The sequence below is a fragment of the Tachysurus fulvidraco genome, chromosome 8, assembly GCF_022655615.1.
Source record: "Tachysurus fulvidraco isolate hzauxx_2018 chromosome 8, HZAU_PFXX_2.0, whole genome shotgun sequence".
In the NCBI taxonomy this organism is placed as follows: domain Eukaryota; kingdom Metazoa; phylum Chordata; class Actinopteri; order Siluriformes; family Bagridae; genus Tachysurus; species Tachysurus fulvidraco.
Window position 1 is genome coordinate 36,898 of NC_062525.1, and position 11,607 is coordinate 48,504.

Here is an 11,607-nt window from a genome sequence, read left to right on the forward strand (position 1 = left end):
AAAGTTGAATTGAAGCTTGTTTCTGGGTCATCCCCTAGTGGCCACTTTGACTTCCGTGCCGTGCACGGCACAGCGACCCGTAAGAGGTTTAATTAATATAAAAACATTTTAATATAAAAACACCTACATATAAGAAATAGATAAAGTATAAAAATACTCAAAGTTCATTATAAACGATTATACATTAATTTTCTCTCATCTAAAAAGTCCATTTTAATCAGTTTTACAAATAAAACTTTCTATAATGACGTCAATATAATTCTATAACAAGAATAATACTAAATAGATTTAGTATTAAACAATATATTTATAGATATATTAAACGTTGTTTATATTTGTGTGGCTATAGAGATAAACCCACATGTAAGTTGTCACAGCTACAGACTACATGACCCTTATGTCCTGTCATGAGCACTGGGGTTAGCACAAAGTTCCCTCCCCTCGCGCTCTATGTAGTGACCTACAGCTGTAACACACATCGAGTTGGGATTGTTCCACAATTACTTACTGTTCACTGAGTAATTAAAGCGCTGGGAATTAAAACTTCAGAATGTTTCCACGGTGAATTTATTGTCCTTTCTGCCTTCTTTAGCTAAAATTAATCACCAATCATGTGTAAATACACCTGTAAACATACACAGCCCTGACTGAGGTAAAGTGTTAGCCGGATGCTAGTGCTAAAGCTAACTAGCATCATTTACGAACACAAACCTGGTGCTCCTTCACAACTTCGCTCCGGATGTCCATCTGTAAAATTTTGGAACCCCCATATTGCCGAGAAAAACAACAAAAAAGCGCGGACGTGAAGAGCTGCATCAACTTAGAAGGCTAGGTTGGCATTGCTGTTTGTGCTCGCGGTTACTCTTGTTTGTTTTCCCACCCGTATTCAGACTAGTCCCGCCTTCCTTCGTTCGGATTGTTTAAAACTATCTTATATCCCCACGATGATTGGACAGTACATTTAGCATCCAATACATTGCACAGAATTTCGGAATTTATGAAAACGGGTAGGACAAAAAAATACAGGCGATAATGGCTGTAGTCCTACCAATGATAATGTCTGTGTAGAATCTCTGACCAAATGACCCCAAAATGAACTTAAAATATTACAGGATTTATGGTTTAATGTAAAAAAAAACACACATGACACAGACTTTTTTATTTATTTTAAACCTATGTGAAAAGAAGGTAATACATTTATTAGCAACACCTTTTTTTTCTTTTAAATATTGTATTTATAAATAAAATATTCCAAAGACAGGAAAAGGTCAATCTTTTGTATGTGCTGTATGAACGCACTGGTGTGTTTGGAGACTATTCTGCCATGTAAAACTCTTCCCACACACCAAGCAGTGATACGGTCTCACTCCTGTATGAATGCGCTGGTGTGTTTGGAGACTACTCTGCTGCGTAAAACTCTTCCCACACTCCGAGCAGTGATACGGTCTCACTCCTGTATGAATGCGCTGGTGTATTTGGAGATCACGTTGTGTAATAAAACTCTTCCCACACTCTGAGCAGTGATACGGTCTCACTCCTGTATGAATGCGCTGGTGTGTTTGGAGACTATTCTGCTGCGTAAAACTCTTCCCACACTCCGAGCAGTGATACGGTCTCACTCCCGTATGAATGCGCTGGTGTCTTTGGAGATTACTTTGTGTAATAAAACTCTTCCCACACTCCGAGCAGTGATACGGTCTCACTCCTGTATGAATGCGCTGGTGTGTTTGGAGATTACTTTGTGTAATAAAACTCTTCCCACACTCTGAGCAGTGATACGGTCTCACTCCTGTATGAATGTGCTGGTGTATTTGGAGATCACATTGTGTAATAAAACTCTTCCCACACTCTGAGCAGTGATACGGTCTCACTCCCGTATGAATGCGCTGGTGTCTTTGGAGTTTACTTTGTGTAATAAAACTCTTCCCACACTCTGAGCAGTAATATGACCTCACTCCTGTATGAATGCTCAGGTGTGTTTGGAGATTACTTTGTGTAATAAAACTCTTCCCACACTCTGAGCAGTGATACGGTCTCACTCCTGTATGAACGTGCTGGTGTATTTGGAGTTTACTTTGTGTAATAAAACTCTTCCCACACTCCGAGCAGTAATATGGCCTCACTCCTGTATGAACGTGCTGGTGTCTTTGGAGACTACTCTGCTGCGTAAAACTCTTCCCACACTCCGAGCAGTGATACGGTCTCACTCCTGTATGAATGCGCTGGTGTGTTTGGAGATCACGTTGTGTAATAAAACTCTTCCCACACTCCGAGCAGTAATACGGTCTCACTCCTGTATGAATGCGCTGGTGTCTTTGGAGATTACTTTGTGTAATAAAACTCTTCCCACACTCCGAGCAGTGATACGGTCTCACTCCTGTATGAATGCGCTGGTGTATTTGGAGACTACTCTGCCACGTAAAACTCTTCCCACACTCCGAGCAGTGATATGGTCTCACTCCTTTATGAATGTGCTGGTGTGCTTGGAGATTACCCTGCTGCGTAAAACTCTTCCCACACTCTGAGCAGTGATACGGTCTCACTCCTGTATGAATGCGCTGGTGTGTTTGGAGACTACTCTGCTGAGTAAAACTCTTCCCACACTCCGAGCAGTGATACAGCTTTTCTCCTGTAAGAATATGCTGGTGTGTTTAACCATATTTAATGCATAACATGCACAGTAACACTTTATTTTAGGGTCATTTAACTAGTTGCTTATTAGCATGAATATTTATAGAATATTGGCTATTTATTAGTACTCAATAAGCACATATTAATATGTTTATTTAATGTTTATTTAACCTGACAGGAAAAAATGTCTGAGATCAGCTAAACGTCAGGATACTTTGATAGTTAAAAACTACCTTCTGCCGCCGCCACAGGGGCAGATTTCTGTCTTCCCCTCCCTCGGAGCTCTCTCTCAGGCGGTGGTGGCCACACGGCTTGAGCTTCCTTCTGGGGCAGAGGTGGTTGCTGGGTAAAAACATGGTGTGTTAGAAGCTTTGGATACAAATTCATGCTGAAAAATTCCCCCCTCCCCTTCTATATACAGCAACTACGCACTTACCCTTACTCCACACTATCCTCAGTAACAGTTATGTCAGAGCAATCAGTGTAATCATCATGCACTTTTTTACGACTCGTCGCTCCAGCCAACTTTTATCATACACAATAACACACGAAAAGTCTTCTCCTGATCGCTTGTGCGTTTTTAAGGTGGTCGATCTACACCGTGATTTTTCTATACGACCATAGCATGAATTTCAACCAATAACACTTCTAATATTAATTTACATTTTTTATAGAACATACAATGTTCTAAAAACTGTTTTGTTGAGGTTGTGAGGGTAAAAAAAATATATAAATAAAATAATTTTAATTTAAAAGCTTGTGTTTCTCTAAAGCACTTTTCCTGATGCACACCCAGAAACAGAAACTTTAACAATCAATATTAGTTTAAAACCGTATAAATGGTGCATCCTTACATCGCTTCGGGCCCCAGTCTCTCTGCCACGTGATCTTCCTCTCGCGCGCCCGGACATACCGTCTACTGATTTCACACCGTGTATAAATCCCACTGAACTGTAAACAAATACAGAAACACTTATAGAACTGTAGTCCTCCATTTTACATTTACAGCATTTAGCAGATACCCTTATTTAGCAGATGCCCTTATTTTTGTAGCCTTCCCCTAAACCATAATGTTGAACAATCTTACTTTGTTTTCAGGTCATTTGAGAGTTGTTTTAAGGCCTCCGTGTTGCCACTCTTCAGAGGAGACAAAAAGAACAACAACTTGCAATTGGCCACCTTAAATACTTTTTCTCATGATTGGATGCACCTAATTATGAAGTTCAAGGCTTAATTTGGAATTGTGTGTTCCAGTTAAATCAGTGCTAAGTAGTTACAGGTAAATTACAGGTATTCAAATCAACCAGATTTATGCATCTGTCTAATTTGGTTTTGAGGCATGTTGCACATTTACTGTTCATCTAATAAACCTCATTTCACTACTGAAGTATTACTGTGTCCTTCAGTTATTTAGTAGATCAAAATTAAATTGCTGATCCAAAACACCCAAATATGTATAAATGAAAATTGTTAGGGGTTCCTAAACTTTTGCATACGACTGTAAAACTACAACCAATCAAATCAACAAATAATGCAAAACCTTCTCAAATACGCCCAGGTCCAAACCCTACTGCTCCACCCCTAACCGCCTCGCCACGTTTTCTTTAAAACGTAAAAATGTTAAATAATTTGTTTTTAAACAAACGTTGAAAAACAATTGTGATCAATGATAGATAGATAGATAGATAGATAGATAGATAGATAGATAGATAGATAGATAGATAGATGAACAAATAAAAGAGACTGAAAACACAACATCATCCATCACGTATTTATTAGGAAACTATGCTAACATCGTTAGCATAAAGAAATTTGTTGTGTTTAATCGTGAGGGGACGAAACTACAAGTCGTGCAACATTAAAAGAAGAAAAAAAACATTGTATCTTCAAGTAATTCGTGTTGAATTGAATTGAATCGCACTTTTTAAAATAACCCTTACGCTGTAAAACACTTTATTATACGATTATAATGCTCGTTCGTTCGTTCGTTCGTTCCAGTTACTGCACTTAACTATTTCATTAACATTAGTTTAAGTTCGTATACAGTTGTAAATATAAGGATTAAAGTCACATTTTTATTACACTTACCTCACCTTTATCGTCCACAGCAACCTTCGACCTACGACATGCACCGTCCTCTTAACCACAATGTATCCATCCGGAAGGACACTATAACTAGTCCCGTTTGGGTCGTGAGTTGGTCGTCGGCGCTACTTTTTGACGTTGAAGAAGGTGGCACGAGCTTAAAAACAAAGATGGCAGCCGTCCACCAGATGACGCTCAAACACAGATAAATACAAACCTACAGCACTTTCGCTGGGAAAGATGTTTAAAAGATGTTCGATGAAAAGATGATCGGCTTAATGGCTTCCAGAACATGTTACTTTCCATCAAATTCTTGAAGTTTAATCCTAAGCTTCTATTACTGTCTGTTTGGACTTTCCAGAACATGCTTTTTTCCCGGCTGAACTCGAATACTCTAATACTTTGTGCCAACATTGTCTATATCGTGGATTAACTGCAATGAACTATGAAACCATTTCAAAAACAATTCAATATCTGAGGAATGTTAAATCGGTGAAGCATTACCAGTAAAAGCAATAATAAAACCAAACCAGGGGATTACAATTGAACAGCAACATAACACAACATAGCCTTCTTTTATGGGTACTGTTTGGGACAACGTATTACATAAAATAAAATAAAATGAAAAAAAAATGTTTAAACATAAAACTCTTTTTAGGAACCACTGGAAATCTTTAATGCATTTTTTTTTGATGAACTGCAGACACAGTTTAAGTGACCTACAGTTGAGTGCGGTTTGGGATGTAGCCCAGTGGAAACGTTCCATATACGAGTATTACTTTTGAACATAATCTATATAAACTATCACTAATTTAATCACCAACCTAACGAGCTCGTTAAGGCAATCCAGACCAGCAAGCAGCTTCCTGTTAGATGCATCCGGCACTAACGGATGTAGAACATACCTGAACCTTCTGCCACGCTGTTGGTTCATTTTGGCCCTGAGTGTGACACCATCCACGGCCATGAAGAACACCTTCCTGGGCTTGATGATGCGAAAGTCGAGGTAGTGGAAAATATCTGACTATTTTGCTCCCAGTTAAATGAACACCTGACTATATATTTTAATATAAAAACACCTACATATATTAAAGAAATAGATATATAAGTATAAAAATACTCAAAGTTCATTATAAACGATTATACATTAATTTTCTCTCATCTAAAAAGTCCATTTTAATCACCTCAGTTTTACAAATAAAACTTTATATAATGACGTCAATATAATTCTATAACAAGAATAATACTAAATAGGTTTAGTATTAAACAATATATTTATAGATATATTAAACGTTGTTTATATTTGTGTGGCTATAGAGATAAACCCACATGTAAGTTGTCACAGCTACAGACTACATGACCCTTATGTCCTGTCATGAGCACTGGGGTTAGCACAAAGTTCCCTCCCCTCGCGCTCTATGTAGTGACCTACAGCTGTAACACACATCGAGTTGGGATTGTTCCACAATTACTTACTGTTCACTAACTGAGTAATTAAAGCGCTGGAAATTAAAACTTCAGAATGTTTCCACAGTGAATTTATTGTCCTTTCTGCCTTCTTTAGCTAAAATTAATCACCAATCATGTGTAAATACACCTGTAAACATACACAGCCCTGACTGAGGTAAAGTGTTAGCCGGATGCTAGTGCTAAAGCTAACTAGCATCATTTATGAACACAAACCTGGTGCTCCTTCACAGCTTCGCTCAAACACGGATATCGCTCGGATGTCCATCTGTAAAATTTTGGAACCCCCATATTGCCGAGAAAAACAACAAAAAAGCGCGGACGTGAAGAGCTGCATCAACTTAGAAGGCTAGGTTGGCATTGCTGTTTGTGCTCGCGGTTACTCTTGTTTGTTTTCCCACCCGTATTCAGACTAATCCCGCCTTCCTTCGTTCGGATTGTTTAAAACTATCTTATATCCCCACGATGATTGGACAGTACATTTAGCATCCAATACATTGCACAGAATTTGGGAATTTATGAAAACGGGTAGGACAAAAAAAACTACAGGCGATAATGGCTGTAGTCCTACCAATGATAATGTCTGTGTAGAATCTCTGACCAAATGACCCCAAAATGAGCTTAAAATATGACAGGATTTATGGTTTAATGTAAAAAACACACATGACACAGACTTTATGTATTTTAAACCTATCTGAAAAGAAGGTAATACATTTATTAGCAACACCTTTTTTTTTCCTTTTCATTTATTTATAAATAAAATATTCCACAGACAGGAAAAGGTCAATCTTTTGTATGTGCTGTATGAATGCGCTGGTGTGTATGGAGTTTACTCTGCTGCGTAAAACTCTTCCCACACTCCGAGCAGTGATACGGTCTCACTCCTGTATGAATGCTCAGGTGTGTTTGAAGACTACTATGCTGCGTAAAACTCTTCCCACACTCCGAGCAGTGATGCGGTCTCACTCCTGTATGAATGCGCTGGTGTGTTCGGAGATTACTCTGCTGCGTAAAACCCTTCCCACACACCGAGCAGTGATACGGTCTCACTCCTGTATGAATGAACTGGTGTGTTTGGAGACTATTCTGCTGCGTAAAACTCTTCCCACACTCCGAGCAGTGATACGGTCTCACTCCTGTATGAATGCGCTGGTGTATTTGGAGACTACTCTGCTGCGTAAAACTCTTCCCACACTCTGAGCAGTGATACGGTCTCACTCCTGTATGAATGCGCTGGTGTTTTTGGAGGCTACTCTGCCGTGTAAAACTCTTCCCACACTCTGAGCAGTGATACGGTCTCACTCCTGTATGAATGATCTGGTGTCTTTGGAGGCTACTCTGCTGCGTAAAACTCTTCCCACACTCCGAGCAGTGATACCCTCTCACTCCTGTATGAATGTGCTGGTGTTTTTGGAGTTTACTTTGTGTAATAAAACTCTTCCCACACTCCGAGCAGTGATACAGTGTCACTCCTGTATGAATGCGCTGGTGTCTTTGGAGACTCCTCTGCCACGTAAAACTCTTCCCACACTCCGAGCAGTGATACAGCTTTTCTCCTGTAAGAATATGCTGGTGTGTTTAACCATGTTTAATGCATAACATGCACAGTAACACTTTATTTAGGGTCATTTAACTAGTTGCTTATTAGCATGAATATTTATAGAATATTGGCTATTTATTAGTACTTAATAAGCACATAATATGTTTATTACAATTATTTAACCTGACAGGAAAAATATGTCTGAGATCAGCTAAACGTCAGGGTACTTTGATAGTTAAAAACTACCTTCTGCCACCGCCACAGGGGCAGATTTCTGTCTTCCCCTCCCTCGGAGCTCTCTCTCAGGCGGTGGTGGCCACACGGTTTGAGCTTCCTTCTGAGGCAGAGGTGGTTGCTGGGTTAAAACATGGTGTGTTAGAAGCTTTGGATACAAATTCATGCTGAAAAATCCCCCCTCCCCTTCTATATACAGCAACTACGCACTTACCCTTACTCCACACTATCCTCAGTAACGGTTATGTCAGAGCAATCAGTGTAATCATCATGCACTTTTTTACGACTTGTCACTCCAGCCATCTTGTATCATCACGGATGCACACAACTGGTGCGCAGATGCGCATGCGCCCCCAAAATGAAAAATGCACACTGTTAATATGCTCTAAACGCTCATGTGCGTATCAACATCGTTGACGTGCGTTAATGCACAGTTGCCATTTTAGATCGATTTAGATTGAGGTTAATACTGTGAGAGATGTCCAAAAGACAGCAAACTTTAAGTAGCTTCTTTGGCATTCCGCCACCTCAAAAGATGTCAATGTCGGTACGTGCAGCGGCATTTTACCGAATCTACGGCAAATGGTTGCGATAGGGAAACCGTTTGCCAGAATATACCCTGACCGGATTCCCTTGTGCATGGGAGGGGGTTGGGGTGGTTAATCGATCCGTTGTCAATCTTTTAGAGTTTTATTTATTCAGAGCAAAAAAAATATAAGTGACTCCACTATAGAGAATGGATGCGTTTAAAGCAAGCAGGAAAGCGACTGGCAGCATCTTGTGTGTGAGACTTGGTCAAGAAGATAGTTAATACAAGCGATCCAGATTGTTACTGCAACATTTACAAGATTCTTAAATTGTCCCTTACACTTCCTCTGAGCAGTGCTGCTTGTGAGAGGGGTTTCTCGCACCTCAATATAATAAAAAACAAGTACAGATCCCGTCTGTCACATACTCATCTTTCAGTCCATTGAATGAACAACTCACTTGTCAAAGATGAGTACAGATACATTTGACCCAAAGCCAGCAGTAGAACTATGGATGCAGACAGCCCATCGTAGACTTAACCAGGAAGGTGCAACCACTTCCACTGCCCAGGAGGCTGTAAGTTTGTCCTGTACTACAGTTGAAATTGAGGACATAAGGAGGGCATTGAGGAAGATGATGTTTAGTTTTGCTGCACAAAGGGTGAGTACCAGTTCCATTCTCTAAGTGCTCTCCTGAGAACCTGGCTAAAAAAGTTGTGTGCATCCCTGTGTATCATACACAATAACACACGACAGTCTTCTCCTGATCGCTTGTGCGTTTTTAAGGTGGTCGATCGACACCATGATTTTTCTATACGACCATAGCATGAATTTCAACCAATGACACCTCTAATATTAATTTACACCTTTTATAGAACATAATGTTCTAAAAACTGTTTTGTTGAGGTCGTGAGGGTAAAAAAAATAAATCACTTAACACAAGCACAATGTTTATGAATAACAAAAAAATATATAAAAAAATTATTTTAATTTAAAAGCTTGTGTTTCTCTAAAGCACTTTTCCTGATGCACACCCAGAAACAGAAACTTTAACAATCAATATTAGTTTAAAACCGTATAAATGGTGCATCCTTACCGCACCTCGGGCCCCAGTCTCTCTGCCACGTGATTTTCCTCTCGCGCGCCCGGACATACCGTCTACTGATTTCACCCCGTGTATAAATCCCACTGAACTGTAAACAAATACAGAAACACTTATAGAACTGTAGTCCTCCATTTTACATTTACAGCATTTAGCAGATACCCTTATTTAGCAGATGCCCTTATTTTTGTAGCCTTCCCCTAAACCATAATGTTGAACAATCTTACTTTGTTTTCAGGTCATTTGAGAGTTGTTTTAAGGCCTCCGTGTTGCCACTCTTCAGAGGAGAGACAAAAAGAACAACAACTTGCAATTGGCCACCTTAAATACTTTTTCTCATGATTGGATGCACCTGATTATGAAGTTCAAGGCTTAATTTGGAATTGTGTGTTCCAGTTAAATCAGTGCTAAGTAGTTACAGGTAAATTACAGGTATTCAAATCAACCAGATTTATGCATCTGTCTAATTTGGTTTTGAGGCATGTTGCACATTTACTGTTCATCTAATAAACCTCATTTCACTACTGAAGTATTACTGTGTCCTTCAGTTATTTAGTAGATCAAAATTAAATTGCTGATCCAAAACACCCAAATATGTATAAATGAAAATTGTTAGGGGTTCCTAAACTTTTGCATACGACTGTAAAACTACAACCAATCAAATAATCAACAAATAATACAAAACCTTCTCCAATACGCCCAGGTCCAAACCCTACTGCTCCACCCCTAACCCGTTTTTAAACGTTTTTTTTAAACATAATAATTTGAAATTTACTATTTTAACAAACGTCGAAAAGCAATTGTAATCAATGATAGATAGATAGATAGATAGATAGATAGATAGATAGATAGATAGATAGATAAAAGAGAAGAGACTGAAAACACATCATCCATCACGTATTTATGAGGAAACTATGCTAACATCGTTAGCATAAAGAAATGTGTTGTGTTTAATCGTGAGGGGACGAAACTACAAGTCGTGCAACATTAGAGAAGAAGAAAACAAAAACATTGTATGTTCAAGTATTTCGTGTAATTCGCACTTTTTAAAATAACCCTTACGCTGTAAAACACTTTATTATACGATTATAATGCTCGTTCTTTCGTTCGTTCCAGTTACTGCACTTAACTATTTCATTACATTAGTTTAAATTCGTATACAGTTGTAAATATAAGGATTAAAGTCACATTTTTATTACACTTACCTCACCTTTATCGTCCAGAGCAACCTTCGACATGCACCGTCCTCTTAACCACAATGTATCCATCCGGAAGGACACTGTCCGAACAGCAACACGACCGGTTCCGCGCATGTGCGAAATGAAGTCACTTCCTGTCATCGCCGACCCGCAGTTTCGGAAATTAACGCTATCCTTACCGCTGTCATAGCGCTTTATTTGTATTGCTCGTTTAATGTCTGTTTTGTGTGCAAGTTTGTTTACTCTAACGTGTTTTATGGTATTGTTGTCCTGAGCAATCACTAATAATGTATAAAATGTTTAAGGTTAATATGTGACACGAAATTAAACTATAGTTTACATGTTACACATGATTTGGGAAATACAGATGTGTGTGTTTACATTTACAAAAACAGGACTAAACTGATTTATTCAACTGATTTATTCATAAATTAATTTGTTCACTCACTCCCTCCCTCACGGAACATGGCATTGACCTTTAAGCCTTTTTTTATCAATGGAGTAGGACAAAATGTTTCCATGTCCTTTTGAAAAATAAACATAAAGTGATCCTTTGCCTCAAAGAATTCATCACACATGTTTTTATTTATTTATTTATTTTATTTTCCGGGAGGGAGGGAACACATTAATTTATGAATAAATCAGTTGAATAAATCAGTTTAGTCCTGTGTTTTTGTAAATGTAAACATCTGTATTTCCCAAATTATGTGTAACATGTAAACTATAGTTTAATTTTATGTCACATATTAACCTTAAAAATTGTATATATTATTTTAGTGATTGCTCAGGACAACAATACCATAAAAACAAGTTAGAGTAAAC

The 11,607-nt window shown here is 38.6% G+C and overlaps 1 protein-coding gene across 1 annotated transcript; it reads right to left on the reverse strand.

Annotated features, from left to right (window-relative positions):
• Window positions 1-1,144: 1,144 nt before the first annotated feature.
• LOC113636272 (zinc finger protein 850-like) lies at window positions 1,145-10,839 on the reverse strand. Its single transcript, XM_047817445.1, has 11 exons — window positions 10,792-10,839; window positions 9,814-9,863; window positions 9,581-9,677; window positions 7,970-8,078; window positions 6,973-7,739; window positions 4,725-4,841; window positions 3,719-3,768; window positions 3,486-3,582; window positions 2,865-2,973; window positions 1,951-2,629; window positions 1,145-1,866 (listed from the first exon to the last, which is right to left on the reverse strand). The coding sequence occupies exons 1-11, from the start codon at window positions 10,822-10,824 to the stop codon at window positions 1,269-1,271; spliced, it is 2,706 nt and encodes a 901-aa protein (XP_047673401.1). The 5' UTR covers window positions 10,825-10,839; the 3' UTR covers window positions 1,145-1,268.
• Between the last annotated feature and the right edge of the window lie 768 nt (window positions 10,840-11,607).

What these genes read in the sequence shown, in the direction of transcription:
- LOC113636272 (XM_047817445.1), bottom strand. Translation starts at nt 10,824, where the DNA reads ATGTCGAAGGTTGCTCTGGACGATAAAGGTGAG. An exon ending in TCAAATGACCTGAAAACAAA is followed by an intron (nt 3,583 to 3,718) that starts GTAAGATTGTTC and finishes ATTTGTTTACAG; the next exon opens with TTCAGTGGGATTTATACACG. An exon ending in CCCTGTGGCGGCGGCAGAAG is followed by an intron (nt 2,630 to 2,864) that starts GTAGTTTTTAAC and finishes ATATTCTTACAG; the next exon opens with GAGAAAAGCTGTATCACTGC.